Source organism: Protobothrops mucrosquamatus, unplaced genomic scaffold, assembly GCF_001527695.2.
Source record: "Protobothrops mucrosquamatus isolate PMUCROS unplaced genomic scaffold, P.Mucros_1.0 scaffold874, whole genome shotgun sequence".
Taxonomy (NCBI): domain Eukaryota; kingdom Metazoa; phylum Chordata; class Lepidosauria; order Squamata; family Viperidae; genus Protobothrops; species Protobothrops mucrosquamatus.
This window is the reverse complement of record NW_015387128.1, coordinates 1174115-1197662: the sequence shown is the minus strand read 5'-3', so window position 1 is coordinate 1197662 and position 23548 is coordinate 1174115. Positions and strand designations below refer to the sequence as shown.

The following is a 23548-nucleotide window of genomic DNA, read 5'->3' as shown; positions in this document are numbered from 1 at the left end:
AAAAAAACAGGAAGGGTCAGCCAACTTCGACAAGGAGATGACAAAAAAGAGGAAGACTGGCTTTAATCTGTGACCTCAATTTTACCGCGGTTGTCTTCCTTTCTCCAGGGCTGGTTCCAGCCGTGTTGGTTGGCAGGGAATGATCATCCTCTAGTCTAGGCCTCTCCATTGGGGGATCCTGCAGAGCTCTATTCTTTCTCTTCTCCTTTGGAACATCTACATGAAACTGCTGGAGGAAGTCATCTGCCAATTTGGGATCCAGTATGTGTGGGATTGGATAGGGAGGAACTGACTCAGTCATACCCAAACCAATTGGCTAAGGGTGCTTGGGCGATTCGGGTCTGGGGATGTTCTGACCTTGGATGGGGTTGCACTTCCCCATTCAAGGGAGACATGCAATTTTTTTGGGGGGGGGGTGTCTTCCTGAATGCCCAGAAAGTGATGAACAGGTGGCAGATATGGCTAAGGAGGCCTTTGCCCAGCTTCATTTGGTGTGCCAGTTGCATCTTCAGAGATTAGATGTATGAAGGAATGAAGTTGGTGGCATGTCTGCTCTCTTCAAACATAGCTGTACTCGTGCAGGCAAACTCCCCGCCCCTTCCCACTATCATTCATCCATTCCCTCAGAACTGTACTCAACAGGCATTCAAGCTGGTGCTCCAGTTGCCTTGCTAACTGAGCCACCTCCTGGTGTTTTCAAGGATGTGCTGATGTCCAGAGGCAGCTTCACCCAGGCTTTTGAGCTTAGACCAGTGGTGGCGAACCTATGGCACGGGTGCCAAAGGCAGCACTCGGAGCCCTCTCTGTGGGCACATGTGCTGTTGCCCCAGCCTTGCCTCCCCCCACAACGTACTCCTCTCCAGCAGCCCCCCTGGAGGAGAGTCGCCCTCGAGCGTGGCCCACGCGGAGCAGTGCAGCCAAGGACATGGCAGCCAGGCAGCGTAGACAAGACTCTGCCCTCACGCCCCATCGCGCACAGTTGATGCTGCAGGGCGCGGGCAGAGGGTGTGGCTGCCATGGCGATGCTGGGGGATCTGCGGTGGGCCCTGGAGGCGGTGAGTGACCCTGCGGGCAGGCGGGTGGGGGTGGAGCAGGGGCGGGGTAGGGGGTGGAGCAGGGGTGGGGCCAGTTTTTGGGCACTCGGTCTCTAAAAGGTTCGCCATCACTGGCTTAGACAAAAGCAAATGCTAAGAAAGAATGGAAAGAGGGGTGCAGGAAAGATGAAAGCAAAAGACCTACAGACAAGAAAGCGAAGATTGGCAGCTGTTACAGCAGAACTTTCATTCAATTGCCAGGACCACAAGCTTTGGTGGGCAGCCTATCTTGGTGGAGGCCTAGTAGGAACTAGAAGAGGAAGAATCACACTGAAATAACACCTCATCCCAACTAGTGCAAGAATGTTTGGAAAAAGAAAAATATTAAAAGACTTTGAAACTTTAGTTTCAACTTGAGAATTAGAAGAATAAGTATTAAAGGACTGAGTACTAAAGACATATTTTATGTGGCAACATCGCCTTGCAAAATGTAGAAGGGTGGAGCTGACCCATGGGATCACTTTGTTGGGGAAGATGTGTATTGCAATAAAGAATTTTGTGCAGATTTGCTCTGCTGTGGTATGCCCGGTTCTTGGAGATGAAAGAACCCTCATAGGGGTAAGGATGGGTAAGTGGAAGGTTCAGATATCACTCATACCCTGTCATCTCATGGCCTGGTTACGGCAATGAGCTCTACATCAAGGCTTTTCAACCTTTTCACCCATTGTATCACTTTTAGGATATGGCAACATCCAAGTACCACCAGTCGCCTAGCAAGGTGTCAAAAACATGACCCCCCCAAAAGGAAAAAAGTGATAAAGTACAGGTAGTCCTCAACATACAACAATTCGCTTAGTGACTGTTCAAAGTTACAATAGCACTGAAAAAAGTGCTGAGCAAGACACCTGCCTGCCCGCCCGCCCGGCGGCGCTCTTCCTCCTGTCTGAGGTTTTCATTGTTGTGAGCATTTCTGTTGAGATTGGCAGTGGGGGTGGGGTGGGGGGGTGTTTGGTTTGTATTCCCCCCGTCTGCTGGGTGATTGCAGCAGGTTTTGGTCACTTCACATGACCCTGGGACACTGTGACCGTCATAAATGTGAATCACTTGCCAAGCATCTGAATGTAAATCACAAGACCACCCTGGAGATGCTGCAACATTCCAGCTGATCGGCGCTTCTTCTGGGCTCAGCGGAAGTGCCAGGATCAGTGCCGAGCTCCAGCTGGAGCCTGGCGCTGATCCTGGCGCTTCCGCTGAGCCCTGACAGCCCTGCAGCTCCAGCCATCTCTCGCTCAGGCTTGTGCGGTGCTCCCACCGGTTCAGTTCATTCCCCTCCCCTGCTACCACTTTTCTAGGATGGTCGCGTACCACCTGCCAGGTGCCAATGTACCACAGGTGGTACCTGTACCACTGGTTGAAAAGCCCTACTCTACACGGACTATCCTTGAAAACCACCTGGCAGCTTCAGCTAGTCCAGAAAGTGGCATGAGCAATGATAGCATGCCTTGGTATCCTCATTTAACACTTCTCTTTGCGAACTGCACTGGTTGCCAGTTTGCTTTTGGGTGTGATACCTATAAAGGGCCTGGCTATTTGAAGGGCTGCCTGTCTCCTATTGCATCTGCCTGATCAATCTGATCTGGCAGGATTTGTGCACTCCATTGATTTATATCTAACTCAGAGTAGAGGACAGGGAAACCTTTTATCTCACCAAGGCAGAGAATATACCTAATAATCCTGCCTGATTTTTTTGTTTTGAGATTTTACTCAGTTGACTCACTTGACCAGATACTAATCATTTACTGAGATAACAACTGCTATGTAGAACTGAACAGGCAAACTACTAAGCGCTGATGTGTCACATTCTGACAACTGTGGTGACTCTCTGACCAAACTTTTCCAAAGTCTGTATGCAATTTCAAATACATTTCTCTTATGTATAGTGTATATAAACGAATTAGATAAATTATGCATAATTAAACTGTAATATTTTAATGTAATTGTCATAAATAGCATCGATTTTTCTAATAAACCCTTAACTTTTATCCTATTCCCTACATGTTTATTTTTTAAAAAAATAATTACATATAAGATTGAAACAAATTGTAAACAAGTTACTATAAAAGAAGATTAAGCCTGCTACCTTTGTTTTTATGTATTGTACACAACAAAATTCTTAAAAGTGTTAGCCTCCATTTCTTCTAAAAAAACTTGAGACGTGTTTGGCCGTCATGCCTCCTAGGATCTTTTTCAAATGTTAAACGCCTTTTTTTAAGCTGTGGTAATTGCATAAATTCTGAACCTGCCCAAAAAAAGAGAAAAAAAATAAAAAAAAGAATAAATCATTATCAAATAAGCAGTTTATAACTATACAGATTTAGTTCATATAGTCTATCCCTTAATAATATAAAATGTATATTCTCAACTCTTTAAAGTGTAATTGACATGTTATTTCAAAAGTTCTTAATTCTGTACGTTTATTAGATTCATGCTTGCCTTCCTTCTCAGAAAGAACATTCAAAGAACAGGATATCCTCAGCAAGATGAGTCTTTATCAAAATGACAACACATTATTGTGACATCATAGCATAAGCACTACCCATTTACATGCATGTAGTGTGATGAAACCAGTACAAAAGGGGAGGAGTTGACGTTGTGATGCATATTTCAACATTTGTCCCATCTTGTTTTCCCAGTGCATGCTCATGCCTAAGAAAGATACAACTGCCACAGATAACAATCACAACATTGTTCCGGCACCTTTTTTGGATGGAACCTTGTAGCGTAGGCAAGGCGGGTTGTATGATATGTGTGAGTTCCGGCACCTTTTTTTTTTTTTTAGAAAAAAAAGCACTGTGTATATACTGTATATTCCCTTTTAATCTGATATAAATGAAAAAAAAATCTTCAATATTTGTTAGAAAATTCATTATAGATAACCCCAACTCTAACCGTTATATCTTCTCTTGGATCAAATCTTTGTTTTTTAAGAAGTTTAACCTATAGGGAAACCTGTAAAAATCATTTGTATATCTTTTTAAATGTGATTTTAATATGGGTTAATCTCTCAATTGTTTAATAAAATAAAACACGATTTCAGTTGTTATTTTGCCATTTTATGCAAATAGCAAATGAAACATTCCATACTTTGAATCTAATATGAAACTAATAAATGTACAGATTAAAATAAGGAACTCTTGAAATACTGTCAAAGTAACTTTATTTAGTTCACGAAATTAAATTAAATTTAGCCAATGTTAGTTTTTATCTGATCAGTCATTCACTCCATGGAATGGTTCCAAGCCTGCCATCCAACAGTGAAATATTGCTCCTTGCCCTGAAAAATATGCATGTCCCTGTTTTAACCTTGAACAAAAATATTCAGTCTAAATATTTTTCACTTCATTCCCCCTTGTACTACTATTTTTTCTTTCTATATTCATTTTTAATCTTTCATGCATCTGATAGTAAAGCCTTGTCCATAAAGGCCTCTGTCCTAATTAAAATAGTCTTCAAAATGTTTCATGATTCTTTCTCATTTTAAGAACTACAGAATAGCACCACTTCACTAGAAAATATTTTTAAAAAAGAGGTATGTAGAAGTATGGATTTTTGAATATCATCTTTACTCCATGTGGAATAGAAGATAGCATTGCTTACAATTCTCTTAACAATTGTCTTAGCTCGCCAAGGTTTGACAATATGAGCTGCCCAAAATAATTCAATTAACTTTTTTCTATTCAGCCCAAGCTTCCCTTAGTCAACCTGACAATGTTTGAAACAGCAAATTGGAAGCTGTAATCAAAGCAAGATAGTATCAGATTCTAATACAAATAGGCCCTCCTATCTGCATTCCACAGAGATGGCACTGGATCAAATATACCATCAAGAAGTGGGTTACCCTAAAAACACTTGAATTATATCATGCCGTGATTGATTGATTGATTGATTCATTCATTCATTCATCATTCAAGCTTATTAGCTGCACAACTTCAAAGGAGCCTTGGCCGCAAAAGTCCCAAGAACCCTTCTGTAGACCAATTTTTGTACAAGATATACTAGTTTCAATTATATGATATTATTATTTTTAGTATTAGTATGGTTTAATAATTTGGATATTGTATTGTTTAATAATTAGGATATTAATTTGTTTATGTTTTTATTATGTTTATTTTTAATTTGTTTATATTTATGCTAAAGGGAGTTAAAGCGCATTATGGATTTGGTTATTTATATAGTTGGTTAATGTTAGTTAGATTATCATTATTATATTTGTAGCCCTGTATCCAGCTCTGGGAAGTGGGGGAGGGAGAGGGGGGGTTTAGGGGTGGTTGGTTTTGGGGTTTATATTGTAACTGTTATAAAACTTTTCAATAAAAAAAAAGATATACATGTATAAACATGGTAGCTGCCATTTTGTGCAGGGGCGAACATTTTGCTTCTGTTTGACATGTGTACATGCATGACCACCACCATCTTTTCCCCCTTTCCATAATGTTGGATTTACAAAAGTCATAGCAACTCCCTATATCTAAATTATTATGAACAAAGTTTTAGATAGTTGAAGGTTTGGGAGGGGGGGAATAAAATGCTCTTTTTCATCCTGATCTAAAAACCCAGATTTTTTAAAAAATGGAAAGCTAAAAATGCTGAAGTGAAATATTTTCTTTTAGAATAACGAACATAAAAAGACAAGATGTGTTCTGTCTCTTGTAACAGGAAGGCTTTTACCTAAAACAAAATTCTTAATTTTTTTCTGCAGGTGCATGGCCGTTGGGTTAAATAATAATAATCCCACTTTATGTTTCATCTTTAAGAGCATATTTTCAGTAAAATAATTCTAGCTGTGCTACTCAATGCTTTCTATCCCCTTAATTTCTAAGCTCTTTTTAACATGTTGTTAGTAAAAACATTTAAATTCAAATTAAGTATGTATTAATTGCCTGAATTATTTTGTTTCCTAGGTAATGTAATATTAGAATAATTCTCAACACAGATTTGCTTGCAACAAAACAGTAATAATTTTCATAGGACAAAAGGACACCTGCCACTCTTCCACATACGTGAAACAGGTCAACATGTGTGTGCTGGTGCAAAAGGGCAGCTACCATGAAACCGTGCACATGGACTCTTAACTGCCCTTGAGGCTAGCCCAGGGGTAGGCAACCTTGGCTCTTTTATGACTCGTGGACTTCAACTCCCAGAATTCCTGAGCCAGCATGGCTGGCTCAGGAATTCTGGGAGTTGAAGTCCACGAGTCATAAAAGAGCCAAGGTTGCCTACCCCTGGGCTAGGTTGATCGGTTGTGAATGCAAAGTATCAGGGAATGAGCTGACAAGCAAATTCTGGCTAATGTATGCACAAGGCTGTGGAGAAGCCACTGGTGGACCTCTACAGACTACCGACGGTCTGTTAACTGCAGACTTCCGTATCACTGATCTAGAATAAAAGAGTGCTATAATTCCTGTTCTCAGGAAGCAGGATGGTTCAGCTCTCAGATGCAAAAGGAAGTGCTCCCCAAGTGGGAAGCTCTGCCACTTGCCGTAGGGAAGGAAGAAAAATGGTTGGATTCAGTGGTTTGGCTGATCTTTTGCTGATGCTTTTTTGAGCCCTCCATTGAGCCCTCAATGGGGGAATGCCAAAAGAACAATTTAAAAATATTTCCTAAATGGTACGTCTCATTAGAACAAAGACAACATTTGAAGGCTCCCTGGTAACGCTTAGTATTCTGAAATTTAGAAAATAGCAGCATTTTGCTTTGTGCTCTTACCTGAAACGTCTTGTTGTCTTTGTTCATCTGATAATGAATTACCGGTAGGTCCTTTCCCCCTCCTATATTCTCCAGTAAACTGAATATCCAAGTTCATGAACCTATCTGGACTGGATATGGCTTTGCGTACGTGCGAATCACAGGGAGAAGAATCCATTGCTTGTATGAATGGGGAGTTACCCCAAAATCTTTCCTCTGATTCAGGATTGCTGCTTGCTTTTCTTCCTATTTCTAAAAAATTGCCTGAGCTTTGCTGGAACGGAACATCATTTCTACTAGAAACGAAGTGAGGAGAATGCTTGAAATCATGGAAAGAATTCAGCTGTTGCGCAAGAGGTTGAATTTTTCCCAGATGTTCATTTTTAGCATCATGATAGATCGGCTTCTTCAAGAACTCAGAGATATCTAGCTGTTTGCCTGTGCCCACTTTTGAAACAGTAATCCTATTTAGTGGGCAATTCTCAATATAAGGGCTAGAGTCCTGGTTACAGTGCAAATATGGCACTGTGGTTTCAGTGTTGATATGGGAAGGTCCTCCAATATTATTCAGTGTTAAATGCGATGCATTTATTCTTGTTTCTGTTTCCACTTTTTTCAGAAATGGGAGATAAAGCTGCCTCTCTACCCTTACATTATCCTGAAAGGGACAGGTGTCTCCTTCATACGATATTGAAGGTAGATCTAAGTTATGTTCTTCAGTTGATTTCAGAGAGCCACAAGATCCATTCTGGCCGATATCCGGGGAACAGTTTTTGATCTGTTCTTCTGAATACTCAGTAAAGGAATTATGTCCTTGAAATCTGGAGAACAAAGCCTCAAGAAATGGAAGTTGAGAACGAGAGCAGGTGGCAGAATTAATATTTCCTTGAAGAGGCGTAATTTCTTTTTGTGTTAGTGGCTTGAAGATGTATAATGATGTGATGTCACTAAAAGTCTGGAAAAAATAAGAAATCCATCGGAGTCCATAATAATAAAACACATGCAGCTTTTTTAGTGTGAATGTTCAATGGGTATGTAACAACTACTACAGAAACTCCAATCTGTGCAAAAGTGTTATCAACACCTAAAGAAGAATATAGCTTTGGGAATAAGGGAGAAATGCTCATGGACTGGAAAAAAATGCTGGTAACGTTATGTTGATCACTCTGTCCCTAGACAAACTGCAACATTTTAAGAAAACACTTCAGAATTTTTAGGAAAAAGAACAGCATTACAGAATACTGCCAATCCCTTGGTAGGTTGCACAACAGAGCTGTGAACATTGTTTGAAAGACATACTTCTCATCACCTGGAAAATGCAAAACAAAGTAGTAGTGCATGCATGTGCACAGCAAGCCTATAAACTTGGGTAAGGATGGAACTGCTTTAACAATTGGAAAAGATCAGAAGTACTCCTTTTGAAGGCTGTATGCCATAATATATTTCACGAATGAAGGTGAACAATTCAAGCAGAATGGGTCCCCACAATCATTTGTCACAAGATGTCTGTGCAATAAGGTGGGGCGAGAAAGGAGGAAGCAAGGTATAAAACCAACAACATGGCACACCTTGCCATACATCAAAAACGTTTCGGAAGCTATAGGACACAGCTTCCGAGATCTGCAAGTGGGCATCGCACAACAATAATAAAGCCAATAACTATCATAAATAAGACAATAGAACAATAAAACAAAAACTTCTCTCCCTCTCCCGCCAAAACCTCCTCCTTTTATATCCTCTCCTCTCTCCCCCCTCCTCCTTTTCTCTTCAGTGCAACTCCAGCTGACTGCTCTCCCCAAGGCTGCGCGCTTCTCTATCTCTCTTTCTCCGTCCCCTTCTCTTTCCCCATTGTCTTTCTTTTCCTCTCTCTTTTCCACCAAAACTGCCTCCTTTTATATCCTCTCCTCTCTCCCTCACTCCTCCTTTTCTCTTCTGTGCAGCTCCAGCTGACTCTTCCTCCCCAAGGCTGCGCTCTCCTCCCAGAAGTGTCAATCAGCTGGAGCCCTGCACCGATCCTGGGTGCTCAGTGGGAGCCCTCGCAACACCACAGCTCCAGCTGACTCTCACAGGCCTGTGCGGCAGTGCCGCCACTTTAACTCATTCCCCTGCTACACTTTCACACTTTTTTTTACAGCGGTTTTCAACCCGTCGTATGCATACCACCTGCCAGGTGCTGAAGTACCATCAGTGGTACATCTACCACAGGTTGAAAAGCACTGGCCTAGGATATCTTAAACCAGGGGTAGGCAACCTTGGCTCTTTTATGACTTGTGGACTTCAACTCCCAGAATTCCTGGGAGTTGAAGTCCTATGAATTCCTGGGAGTTGAAGTCCCAGAATTCCTGGGAGTTGAATTCCTATGCTGGCTCAGGAATTCTGGGAGTTGAAGTCCACGAGTCATAAAAGAGCCAAGGTTGCCTACCCCTGTCCTAAACCATCCTACAGGAACCCTACAGAAATATTGTGTATCATGTTAATTTGAATTAATATCAGAACACATGCGAATTGCTGATTTATAATTTTCTCGATAAGCAGCGTTTTCTGTATGTGGTTGCAAAGGACTAGGAACGACTGCAATACTGTATATGTTTGTTTTTAATTTAATGCAAAAGGTTTTTTTTGTAATTGTAGTGGCATAATAAGCCAATATGCTTAAGGACGAATAAAAAAATCCAGACAAATTCAATCTCAGGAGCTATTTTGGTTTCTTTCCTGCTTTAACAATAATCAAAGCAACAACATAACTCAGTGTTTCTCAACCTTGACAATTTTAAGGCATGTGGACTTCAACTCCCAGAATTCCACAGCCAGCAATGCTGGCTGTGGAATTCTGGGAGTTGAAGTCCACATGCCTTAAAATTGTCAAGGTTGAGAAACACTGAAAACTGAATTGTACGCATCATGCTTATATCCTGGACAACTGACCTTCAAAACCTTTTCTGGCACCTCAGGCAGAAGTTCCTGAAGCTCAGCAAAAGATGCTGCCAGGAGCCATCCCAGCGAAGAACTTTTCTTTAGCATGACTTGAGCAACTAGTGGATTCATGCATGGAAAGGTAAGCAAGCATTTCTCTGCCTAGAGGAAAAAATAGAACTAGAATTAGACTTACATTTTGTTTAGGCATTCCACCATAAATGAATCCAGGCAAGTGAAAATATGTCGTTATTTTGTTTAACCACAGCTAACTGTAGTTTGGATGGTTAGCCAATTTTTCTGAAATAGTTTAGAATTTTATGTGTTTCTCTTTTTTTTAATTTTAACTAATTGTGGTTTTTATTTTTTTGGCTTTAAGTGCTGGTCTATGACCAAATGAAAGTGGATTGATTGGTTATGAAATTACCTTATCGTTGCAATCATCTACTGCCAAGATTCAGTAGGAAAAAAAGGGTTGGATGAATAAATGAATAGGATAAATGATGTTTCCTGATGATCAACAGTCAAAGTTTGCAGAAATATCTATCATCTGAGAAATTATAGGTAACTAGTTTGCTATAAGAGTCTCGAATTTGGGATGATGCTTGGACTCATTTCCAAAATATAACACCCCTTTGAATCCCCAATTTCTGCTGTATTCATCTCACAAAATAGAAACCCATTAATTTCTCCAAATCCTTTCATGAGGATGTTATTTTGTCCATTGACCTTCAGTTTAACGTTGGTACAGTGCTGCTTTTATGTTAAGACCCTATCTAGAGCGACCCCTAAATACTTAGGGCTATAACAATGCTTCAATAATGTCCCTTTCCATGTAATAGCAGCTTCCTAGCAGCCTGCTTATGTCAAAGAGGGAAGGTACATACATGAGTTTTTGCTGGATTTGGTCTTAACTGGCTATCACAATAGTATTGAACCAGCTCTACCAGAGCTTCAGTTAAATGTTGTTCAACGTCCTCAAATGTTTTTCCCTGTACAGCCATTATTAGTTGTTTTGTTCGGTTGCTTTTGAACTGATTCTCCCATGGAGATATTTTTATTCCTGATCTCCAATTTATCTCTGTGAATCAGCTCCCTAGGGAACCTGAAGCAAGGAGTTGCTGTTCCACATAAAGCAGGGCATTTTTATTCTTTATTAACCAACTCCCCTATCCCTAGTCATTCTAAGAAAATCAGCCAGTTTCTCTGGGATTGCCATCCAAAACAAATGCTGAGGTAAACTAACGCTTCTTGGGATTTACATATCCTAAATGGTCTCTCAGAGGCAGGACATTAATGCTAGAAATAATGGTATCCTGTAAACAAAATGAAGCCAAATCACTTACTTCTGATAGCAGGACAGAAAGCCATGACTTGTTTAGCCACTCCTGTGGATGTTGTTTAGAAGCTAATAATATGTGGTCAGCTATCTGGCGAACCAAAAGTGCTGTTTCTTCAACTCCTGGTGTAAGGGCCATCTAAAATATATTTGCCTTTTAAATTTAGAGTGAAAATTATATGAAACAGAAAGCACAAAAATAATCCTTTGATAGTTTAATGCCCAAGTGATGTTGCATGTTCATCACATTAGCCTAGTTGGAAAAATGTAGTAAGACAAAGCTTTTTTAAATACTATTCTTCTCCACAGGAAAGAAGAAAGAATGTGGCTAAACAAATGAGAGATTAGTCATTACTAAGCTGTCTTGTATGAATCTATTCATAGAAGCACTTTAGGCTGAGTCTTGTCACACATATTTGAGAAGGCAAAAACAAGGTAGATAGAGGGAAATACTGTTTATACCAGCCTATAGGAGAATAGCAGGCAATGCTGAGGGGTGAGGTTAAGAGAGTTATGAGCCTAGAGTCATTACATTCCCACAAATGGTCTAAGCCCAATCCCTCTTGAATTCTGTTGACCCTTATTTGGTGCCAATTTAGCTCTGAGTGTGAGTTGCCTATGTTCTTATGTATGGACTTGAGCAATAAATCTTCTGAACTGGAACTTATGTGTGATCTTGATAGCAATAAGAATAGCACTTAGACTTATATACCGCTTCACAGTGCTTTACAGCTCTCTCTAAGCGGTTTACAGAATCAGCATATTGCCCCCAACAATCTGGGTCCTCATTTTACTGATCTCGGAAGGATGGAAGGCTGAGTCAACCTTGAGCCGCTCAGGATTGAACTCCTGGAGTGAGCAGTGAGTTAACCTGCAGTACTGCATTCTAACCACTGTGCCACCATGGCTTGATCCTTTGTGCTTGATATTAATCTAGTCAACTCACATTCAATGCTAAATTGGCACCAAGTAAAGTTCAATGGAATTCAAGGGGAGGTTGGCCTTACCATTTGTGGAAATGTAATGACTCTAACTGATGACTCACTTAACTCCGCCCCCCCAACTCTGCCTGTTCTTCTCCTACACAGTCTGAATTACTTTAGTAAAAGAATAAAAATGCAAAATCCCAGGGGTCAAATGTGCTCAAAGTATCCTGACTCCCAAATTAAGAATCACATGATTGGGATGGTAGTGAGAAGGCCAATAAAATGTACGAGGGCAATTCAGAAATAAACCTGCGTTTGGTTATCAATGACAGACACTTGCAGATACAGAACTTTTATTATACACATTAGAAAACTACAGCATTACATTTCCTTTCGATACAATCGCCATTCAGGTTGAGGCACTTGTCATAATGTCTTACAAGTTTGAAATTCCTTAGTAATAGTCGCTCGGCGCCAAATCTGGGCTATGCCCCCCCTTGGTTGTGGTGTGGTCTTCAGTCGTACGGGACTGCAAACAATACCTACCTAGCAGACTCAAAAGTATTATAAAGTGTCATCTGTAGACTTAACTACCAGTTTGGTGCGAGGTACTTGAAGTGATCGTCATGAGGAAACCGTAGAAGTGTAAACCGCCCTAAAAGATACCGTGGTGAAGGCCACACAACCAACACGATAATGCTCGCCCGCACACCGCTAGACGTACCCAAGAACTTTTGAAGCAGTTCCATTGGGTTGTTTTTGATCACCTCCCCCATAGCCCAGATTTGGTGCCGAGCGACTACTACTAAGGAATTTCAAACTTGTAAGACCTTATGACAAGTGCCTCAATTTGAATGCCGATTATGTCAAAAAGTAATGTAATGTAGTTTTCTAATGTGTATAATACAAGTTCTGTATCTGCAATGTCTGTCATTGATGACCAAACAGAGGTTTATTTCCAAATTGCCCTCGTATAGAGAACAAATCTGGGTACTGAATGCTGCATATATGATAATCCTTTGTTGTCTGAGACATAATGATTATAGTATTTCTAATACAGGAACATAGTGACACATACATTGATACACAAATTACCTTCACTTCAAAGTCTTCTGATTTCTGTGCAAAAGAAATCAAGGCTGCGTAAATTAAAGCAAGATGATGCAGGGATTTTCCAGTTAGGCTGTATCTAAATAAAACAGCATATTTTATTATTGTTCTCTCTCTCTCTCTCTCTCTCTCTCTCTCTCTCTCTCTCTCTCTCTCTCTCTCTCTCTCTCTCTCTCTCTCACACACACACACACACACACACACACACAAACACAGGTTTTTTGATGAGAAAGGTTAATGATACATGGGGATATGAGAGGTAGATAGAATAGATGAAACTTGAATAATTTCAAACATTTTAATGCATGAAATAGTAATAAAAACACTTGTGTTTCTTCAATTATAACAAAGCAAGCACAAGTTACAGATTTATGTTGAACAGGCGAGAGTACTGCTTCCATGATTTGCTTTGCATTTTAACAACTACAAATGTTAATTTATTAAGGTATTCCAGAATATCTCCATTGTTTCGGCAACAATTGTGCAAGAATATCACAATTCTAACTTTTATTTTTAAAAAATGTAGACTTCAAAATTTAAGCTTAAGAATTAATTTAAAGCTTTTTACCTACTTAGAATTTAATCTTTCTCTGGAGTATAAAATAATCCAACAGGAGGCATACTGGAGTGATAGCGCCATCAGTCTTAAGACAATATTATTAGAGGAGTTTTCATAATTGAGTTCTTCCATGTTCTACAACAAAATGAGAAAAAGGTCCAGTCATACTCTCTCAGCCTAATCCACCTCACAGGCTGGTTGTTGTGGGGAAAATAGAGGTAGGAAGGTATGTTGGATATGTTCACTGCCTTGGGTTATTTGTAAAAATAAAAAAGGTGGGATACAAATAAACAAATACTGCTACTACTAATAAAATTGCCATGAAGCAGGCAAATACACTGATGTGTAGTATTATAAAATAATTGGCCAAAGATATAATTGATACTATAACAATTTGGTAAGACTACTATATCTGAGCTGCAAAAATGTGGAAAACCTCTAGAAGGCAGCAAGAAAATGCTATGCTGCCACCTAGTGGTGACTGAAGTTTTACTGTTCAGGTACAATATTGTAACCATAAATTTGGCAAATTACATATTATCTGGAGGCTAATAGTATTTCTTCAGACCAACAAATTTTATTTAAGGGCAGAAGCTTTCATGAGTGTTAGCACATGCATGAAGTGGCTAAACTGTAGAGAGCCATGGCAATGGCACTGAAGGAGACATAAACAGTGGTGGGATTCAGCCAGTTCTCACCACTTTCGCAGAACCGGTAGCTAATTTTTTGTTGCCCAGACCCAGAGCAGACTTCCGGAAGCGGTATCCACACAGAGAACTGGTTGTTCACATATTTGAATCCCGCCACTGGACATAAACCATTACAAAAACAAGGACAAAATTGTTCCTTAAGTCCTGGGAAAGAAGATAATATTAGGTAGGAGGAAGCTCAGGCTACTCCTTCCTTACTCAATGGGATATGAGAGGGAGGGACACAGACTTGTAAGATTCTGTCAGTACAGCCCAGTCACAATGTTTCTCAATGTTAGCAACTTTAACAGGTCTGGACTTCAAGTTCTAGAATTTCCTAATCATACTAAAGCTGAGAAACCTTGATATATCTCAATAACGTTTAATTCAAGATACAGATTGCATGCAAGACAGATTATTCAGTTTCTCTTTGTAAAAAAGTGAGAATAAGTCTACTATATATATATATTATGACAGATATTGTGGATATTTATCAAATAATTAAAAATGTATATGTGCCTGTGATATGAATGCAAGGCAACTATATATAGGGATACGTGATAATAGTATTGTGATAATATTTTTTACCTGCATAACAATAGCTGTGCATTCATCTATAGTCATCACAACATAATGTTCTGTGCCTCCAAAATAGTTTAAGGCCTCACAGCAGTTTCTTTCAATTAAAGTAATATTATACCTGCATGTGAAAGTTCTTGTCAGTAATCCACTGAATATATTACAATTCTGCTGTACCCACAATCCAACTTCCAACAATCATATCCTGCCTATGTCACTAGTGATTTACTACAGTATATGCTAAGTACAGTTCTCTCATGCCTTCTGCAACTTGTGTAAGATAAGAAAATCTTTATTGTCATTTACTGGCCTTACAACACCACACATTAAAATGAAATTCCAATGCCTCGCTCTCAAAACAAGGAACGCCACCCACCAAACAATGTCACCATCCCAAGGATAACAGTAATAATATAATAACAGCAGCAGCACCAAAAATACCAAGTTATACAAAATTGATACAAAACTTATATTAATCACAGTCCATTTTGAATACTTAGTGGGGAAAAAGTATCTTGAGAGTTAACAAGGTTGACACTATATTGAACAAAGGTGTTACAGAATCTAGTTCAGGGGTCTTCAAACTTGGCCCTTTTATGACTTGTAGACTTCAACTCCCAGAATTCCTCAGCCAGCGTGCCTGGCTGAGGAATTCTGGGAGTTGAAGTCCATAAGTCATAAAAGGGCTAAGTTTGAAGACCCCTGGTCTAGTTGTTCTGCTTTCGGATAACATGAAGCCTCCTCCCAGAAGGCAACAAAGAAAACCATGGAAAGGTTGTGTAAAGTCCCTGACAATACTACGGACCCTGGTCAAGCAGCGCTTATGTGCCTAATGCTGAAGCACAAATCAAGGTCCAGTCCATACACACATCACTCTGTGTTTTTGACTACTTCTCAGTAAAAAGTCAGATGAATCTAAGTGGGCCTTAATGCAGGAATAAAAGTGTTTTAAAAAATAAATTGACATAAATATAAGGCAAGACAAATGTAAAATTACATGGGGCTTGGAAGGAACATGCATCAATGAAAAGGATCTGAAAATTTGAACTTCTCCTGCCCTTGGAGTTTCACTACTTACTTGGATTCCAGTAACTGAAGGATTTCTGGGGTATTGAGAAGTCCTTCAGATGTCAAAAAAACATAAGGAATTGACAACCTCAGAAGATCATATCCAAGATTATCAGACAAAAACTCTTCTAAAAAACAAATAACATCAACATTTCATTAAAAGCAAGAACTAGGCAAAAAAAAAATCTTAAAAAAAAAAATACAGTCCCAACTATCTGTAACATTCAATCTGTTGGGTCAATTTTTATGAATAAATAGTATTTAAGAAATTGTTGTTTTCAGACTATCCATAAGAGTTCATTGCTAAAACTTCAGAATGAATAATTCCAGATAAAAGCTTCATTGTGCTTTTGGATATTCCCTCTGGGAAATACAATTCCTAATTGCTATAATGTTTTGTGTTTATGTTACCTTCCTGGCAGCTATTTGGGTCAGCACAAAATCAGTACAAACTATTACATTCTTACTATATGAAAGGAATTCTTTCCAAATTCAGTGCTATCTTGCAATGCTTTTAAAGCATTGACTTTAATCTCTGCCTAAAGCCAATCCTCTATCATTTAGCTCTTTAGCAACTTTTCAGCAAGGAAAGACATTTTAATTTGATGTTAATATAGAGCGCTGGTATATACTGTCTTGCCCTATTCATTTTAACTGAAATCAGCAGATAGAAAGAAGATCTGTGCAGATTTGATTCTCTCTAGCAAAGATTGATGTGCAATACACATTAGAATTTCCATACCCTGAAGTGCCTTATAAGAAGTGAAGGACAATTAATATAGTATAACATCCTGGCTAAAACTAAAAATCTTACCTATTTACATAAGAAAAAAAAAACCTTTTGCTGTTAATTCAAATAGGTTGTTTTTGGAAAACTACAAGCAGTCAATTTCAGCACCCATCAGTATTAAAAATGAACCTAATATTTTGTTACATGATTTTTTCCCCCTGGATTTATTTATAAAATTTACATCTCAAGGTAACACCAAGGATTGCAGAGATAATAGACATAAACAACTTTCAAGTTGAATAATGTAATATGCAATTCTACAAAAACTAACACACAAATAGTTCACCATAAAGACTAATTATCTACAGCTGCATAATTAAAAACAATTTTACAAATTAAGTTTTTTCTCTCTAGAAAATAATTATGTACAAACATTAGAATATTTTACAAAGCAAGCTCTAATTTTCTATCTTATTTTTTCTTCAATTTTGTATCTGAAACATTCACATACCAGTTTCAATTGCTTCTGGGGGAGCTGTTTGGAAAATTAAGTAAGGTATATTCATTTTTTTACATAGATCAATCCAACAGGAATTCTCATTGTAGTTGTACTCTATCACCAATGAAAAATTGGTCCAGGGGAAATCAGGCCCAATATGTGGATTATGTACAATGATACAAGAATATACGTCCAAACTAAAAATGAAAAGTCAAGAAAAAGTCTTATTTTTAGTATTTTTAGTGACATCTTCTGAATACTTTTCTGAAATAATTTCAAGATATTAATATTATTCAATAATAATTAACTACACCTACCTATTTATTATATGTTTACTCTCAAACAACATTCCTCTTTTCTTAGAATTCAAAAATATGGCCTTCAAGCCTACATAAAGAGATAAATATATTATTAAACATTCATTCACAGTCTTGGAAAATGATATTGGGCAATGATTAGATATTTATCCAGCTGAGTGGATAAATTAGTAAAAGCATAGAATTATTAAACTGATGCTGTCTTTATACAACTATGCTGAAATCTTTTAAAACTTTTTGTAAGCAAAGTTATTTATTAAATCTATAGCATTATCTGTTGATTGTTAAATTAGTATGTTTTGTTAAAGCTAGTTAAATGATCATATTTTTATACCGTGCTTTTTAGCAGTTGGCTAATATTTTTACTGAAAGCTGTAGATACATATTTGATGCATGTTACTCTGCTAGCTCCATTATAATAAGTGGAGAAAATGGAATACTATTAGAGATTTGGTACCCTGATCAATTATATTGGAAATGAAATATGGAATAAACTTTTTATATGGGTAATGTCAGCTTTCAAAGCAATATAAAAATTAAAAGTAACTTTTACCTTGCACTGTATTAATGGTATTGATTAGGACTTCTGTTTCTTCATCAAAATCCATTCTAATCACAATTAATACCTGATACAGCATTAAAAAACATTTTAATTAAACAATTTAACAATCTCCATTTGATATTTAAGGGCTCTAACAGTAACCTGAATCATTGGTAGAGTATTTCCATGACTACAGGATTGAAGCAACAATAAACGGGGGAAAAATAAGAATATACTAATGTGGAAAAATGCAATGCAGTGTCATTTACTTTTTACTGAACTAAAGATTATTCTGCTTATAGGTAGGCTTCCCCCATTCTCTGGTCCTAATGAGAGCCCACCCAACCAGATCCCATGGATAACCAGGTCCTGAACCATGAAGGATTTGAAACCAGTACCTTGAATTGCACTCTAAACCAACTGGCAGCTATGCAGCTCTTGAAACAGAAGTGTTACTTGGATGCCTGGGGTGCACCCATAACTATTTGAATTACTGCATTCTGGACCAGCTACAGTTTCCAAATGGTTTTCAAAGACAGTCCCATATACAGCACATTATAGTTGTCTAAGGCAGCACTGACAGGGACTACCCTTTCTATTCCAGGAAAAGTTGCAATTGGTGCAAAAGCCCTCTTCACTATAGCTGTCATCTTCTCCAGCAGGTGTTGTGAGGGAAAGAAAACCCTCAGATTGCAAACCAATTATCAGGAGTATAGCCCCGTTCAGAATTAAAGTGGAATCTAACTGGAACTGGTGGTCCTTCAGACCTAAAGCCACTCTGTAATTGAGTTTAAACCTGTTACTCTCCATCCAGGCTATCTTCCAATACCTGGATAGCATTTTGGCAGCATCATATATTCCAGGAGTAGTCAACCTTGGCTCTTTTATGACTCGTGGACTTCAACTCCCAGAATTCCTGAGCCAGCTATGCTGGCTCAGGAATTCTGGGAATTGAAGTCCACGAGTCATAAAAGAGCCAAGGTTGACTACCCCTGATATATTCAGTCAGTAATCAACATGTAGAGTTGGTCTCAACAGCATACTGAAGAAACAGTTTCATGTAGGTGTTGAATAGGAGTAGGCAGACTATTAAGCCCACAACAGAGGGGCCCAAGTGCATGGTCACATACCCCCACAAACTGGAGCTGTTCCTTCAGAAAGAAGGGGAACTACCGCAAAACGGTGCCCTCTACTCCCAACCCAGGAAATCCATGATAGATTGTATTGAAAGCTACTCAAGGTTGAGCAGGGTTTCAGAAACCCTATCTTGGTGCTTTCACATATAATCTAGATATATGACTAACAATATCTCTGTGCTGAACTTCAGCTTGAAACCTGACTGAAATGTTTCTTTCTCCCAGTATTCACTGCAGCTACAGTTTGAGTACTTTCTCCTCAATATCAGGTTTTCGGTGTTATTTACCTTATTCTGATCATTTGGATTATTCTGTACCCACTTAGAAATTTGATGCTGTAATTCTGTCACTTTGGGACTGACTTTGTGCTCCTGCACAACAAATTCCACAATTTTCAGCTGTTTCCAAATAATATCCAGGTCATAGTCTTGGAAATCTTTATAATTATCTTTTGTCTTGGACAGATATTCTGTTCAAATACACATTATTTATCACATGTTCTACATATTTCACATAAGTCTGTTTCAAATCCTATTTTTCTCCCTTATGTCTTCCCTTTTTAAATGATTCTTAATACATTTTAAAGCTGAACATTAAATCAAGATTTATACCCAAGGTCTGCTCATTCAAAGTAAACCGTTACTTTTTAAAATGTTCGTAGTAATTTTTTTCCATTGCTACTATATTTATTTTAAAAATTAAAGAGATTTCACTACATGTAGCCTGGCAATAAAATCTGTACAAAATATAAATGGATTTTTTCCATCTTCCAATCTATGGTAGACATAGAATGCTGTATTTCAGTAAACCAATGTAGGACTACATCTCTTTATAAAAATTACCTAATGCGATGTTCAAGTTACAGGTTAATAAAAGATCACGAACTGTAACCAGCAAATGAAGAATAGCAGCATGTCTGAATGCCAAAATATACTTTGCCTCTTTGCTACCTATAAAAAAGGGAAAAATAATATTAGAGATTATTCTTCCAGAACTACAAAAACTATTTAGTAAACACAATAACATTTCTTATATTTAGTTTGGTGGATATAAAGGTCCAGGCACAAAAATCCTGTTATTAAATTTAAGCACTTTGACATCTAGCACTTAATGGAGCAATTCTGACCATTAAATTGGACAATTTGACGTATAGAGCAATTTGACATCTCAATGTAAATCGCATGTCCTCTTGCATACCTTAAATATGCTGTCAAGGGATTTTTTTTGCTGCAGAGTCAAAATGTTATCACCCCTCCTTGTGTGAGTAGAAAACTACACTGATTTGAAACTTCCTCTCTCCATTGCTGACCTTAATCCCACATTTACTGCTCCTGTTTCGAATCACTGTGACCAGGTAATTTCATTTCAAGATAAAGGATGGCAAAGCCTAACTTACTTTACCCATACTGGAGGGGATTGCTATATGGCAGTGATGGTGAACCTTTTAGAGACCGAGTGCCCAAACTGCAACCCCAAACCCACTTATGCATCGTCGAGTGCCGGGTGGGTGTGGCACATTGCATGGGTGTGGTCCATTGGGAGGGCATGGCTGCGGTGGTAACAGCAGTCTGGGTGGGACTAAAAAGTTCAATCAATCAATTCCAACTTTGCAAGATTGTTTTTTTCCCCGCGAGAAGTTGAAATTGATTGATTGATTGAACCCTTTTTTTTTGTACACGGCAGCAGAGGCCTAAAGCGAAAAGGTTTTATAAAACCCAGCTGAAGGCCTAGGACTGGGGCGACGGTGCGCGTGCCCACAGAGAGGGCTCTGAGTGCCGCCTCTGGCACCCGTGCCATAGGTTCGCCACCACTGCTATATGGTGTTGGAATAAGTGTGGAATATGCTTTTAATACTGGTATAGCTACAGATGACTTAAGGTTGGTGTCAAGATGAAAGTATATAGTGGGAACATCAGAAAAAAAAAACACTGCTAGGAGATGCTTATGCCATGGCTACTTGTGCCATGGGGAAAAGGTTAGGATTTCCTTTTACATCAGTACCCTTTAGCAATTCAAAAGCATTGCTTTTCATAATTATTTGGAAATAGAATTAAAATGATAGTTCACCCAATACTTTTTCTAATATTGTATTTTCCATTCTAGTCCTGCAAATGGTCTTAGTTAATATTTTTTTCATGTTTCTTAGCTTTTTTTACAGCAGTTTTTGACCAAGATGTTTGGCCAAAAATCAGGTGTGTCTCAGATGGTCCTGTTACCGTTCTATCCCATCTTTGTTCAGATCCATCTTGTAAAGTGGATGCATAGGTAGTTACTGGCAAATCTCAGCATGGCAATGTAACACAACTATTTCATGTGCTGCACTGGGTGCCATTGGCTTCCAGGTATAATTCAGGGTGCTGACTATAATATCTAAAACAATTCTTGGCAAAGGATCTGATCATTTGTGGGGCTATCTGCAATTTATGCCCACCCATTAAGTTTCAGTCCCACTTCTGTCTCTTAAGCAGCCTTATTTCATGGGTCGCACAAGAGATGCTTTCTCTGTTGCTGCACCTGTCCTGTCGAATATTATTTTCTCTCCTTCCCCTACTCTTGAAGTCCAGATGACCCTGATGCTACTCGCTATTTATGATCTGTATTTTTTTTTAGGATAATTGAGTTCCCATCCAATGAGATTATTTTGATTGCTGATTAGATTTAGCAGACTGGATCGCATGTTTTATATTGTGTGTTTGCATATACATTTAATTCAGTGTTTCTCAGTCTTGGCCAACTTTAAGATGTGTGGATTTCAACTCCCAGAATTCCCCAGCTAATCATGATGGCTGGGGAATTCCAGGAGTTGAAGTCCACACATTGTAAAGTTGTCACGGCTGAGAAACACCAGTTTAATTGTATGCCACTCTGAATTCTTTTTGACAGGCTGGCTATATAAAATAAATAAATTAAAGCATGGATTATTATGAAGAAGATTCCTGATTCAGTCTCCAATATCTTAAGTTGAAAGATCTTTATGCAAAACGGCATTAGGGAAAAAGAAATGAATAAAAATGGAATTGTACCTTTCTACTATATAGAATATGAACGATATATAATTTTAGAAAAAACTCAGCAGTCCCACCTTGTTTCAATGTGTCACTGATCACTTTCTCTTGTTGTTTCAAAAAAAACCTGGTGTTATCAGAATTAAGTGTGGCAAATCTCCAATTCTGCATGTCAAGCTTTATAAGTTCTTTCAAAACTGGAGCCGCTGCAGCTTCCAGGATATGATATGCCTGAGACTGACACTCTAGTTAAAACAAAGCAAAGATTTAACAAAATGCTTTTAAAGTCCTGCAAAACAAAATAAATAGTGAAATAAATCAATATTTTTATGATCAATGATTTCGAAACTGACGTTTTCTGATAACCAGATAGTTTTCATTAACACTAAAAGGCATTGTGATCATGTCTTGATAAATTCATGTTTTCTTTAGAACATATGTACAACAGAATATTTGCTTCTGCTTTATCTTCTTTTCTGACTTCTTTATTTCCCAACCTCAGACATTTTAGATCCATGAATTAGGCTAGCAGTAATCCAGATTTGAATGGGAAAAGATGATTTGGCATGCTTGTGGACATTTACATAACCACTTGTCAGCAACTCTTTGCAGAAGCTTGTGCTTCTGCTGTCTGTAACTAGGGTATAATTCCAGGAAAACATATACTTAAAGGGGAGCCAACAGATACTACATAACTATTTTTTCAAATTCAAATCAGTGCATAGAAAAATAGAGAGTGACTTTCTTTTTCTATCTTTCTCTGTATAGATCTAATATGGCCATGTAACCTATTTCACAGGTCATTTCCCTCTGTTTTAATGGCACATAGAATGCAATTCTGTATTTGAAAGCCTAACAACTCTTAACCTATGGTTCTTAAAAATGAAGATTCCTAGGAATAAGAGGTCCATCAAGAGTTAATTCTTAGATAGCAGACAGAGGTGAACATATCATTTAAAAATTATAGTACTTTTAAAATGTGTTTCCCTACATAAAAAGCAGCAATGTGTACCAATCTAATTGGCTAACTTGGTGAGACACTCGATTTTCAGTAGGATACATAAGCAGCCTCCTGTGAAGATTATGATGTTAAGAAGAAGAAGAAGAAGAAGAAGAAGAAGAAGAAGAAGAAGAAGAAGAAGAAGAAGAAGAAGAAGAAGAAGAAGAAGAAGAAGAAGAAGAAGAAGAAGAAGAAGAAGAAGAAGAAGAAGAAGAAGAAGAAGAAGAAGAAGAAGAAGAAGAAGAAGAAGAAGAAGAAGAAGAAGAAGAAGATATATTGGTCAAGGGAGTTAATTGTGCATTAATTTGACCATCTTTTCTGAACAGAATTCTGCCTACATATAATTGTTGATTCTTT

The 23548-nt window shown here is 38.3% G+C and overlaps 1 protein-coding gene across 1 annotated transcript in view; it reads right to left on the bottom strand.

The window, feature by feature from the left end:
* Positions 1–2463: 2463 nt before the first annotated feature.
* SHOC1 (shortage in chiasmata 1) overlaps positions 2464–23548 on the bottom strand; it is a 75047-nt gene continuing 53962 nt past the window's right edge. The window contains exons 16-29 of the mRNA XM_029284730.1: positions 22256–22436; positions 20029–20132; positions 19474–19655; positions 18063–18135; positions 17510–17579; positions 17205–17389; positions 15974–16091; positions 14905–15016; positions 13641–13762; positions 13054–13147; positions 11040–11171; positions 9706–9855; positions 6802–7735; positions 2464–3333 (exon numbers count right to left, since the gene is read on the bottom strand). Of these exons, the coding sequence (XP_029140563.1) occupies positions 3233–3333; positions 6802–7735; positions 9706–9855; positions 11040–11171; positions 13054–13147; positions 13641–13762; positions 14905–15016; positions 15974–16091; positions 17205–17389; positions 17510–17579; positions 18063–18135; positions 19474–19655; positions 20029–20132; positions 22256–22436 (2558 nt within the window). The 3' untranslated portion in view covers positions 2464–3232. The remainder of the gene's footprint in view (positions 3334–6801; positions 7736–9705; positions 9856–11039; positions 11172–13053; positions 13148–13640; positions 13763–14904; positions 15017–15973; positions 16092–17204; positions 17390–17509; positions 17580–18062; positions 18136–19473; positions 19656–20028; positions 20133–22255; positions 22437–23548) is intronic.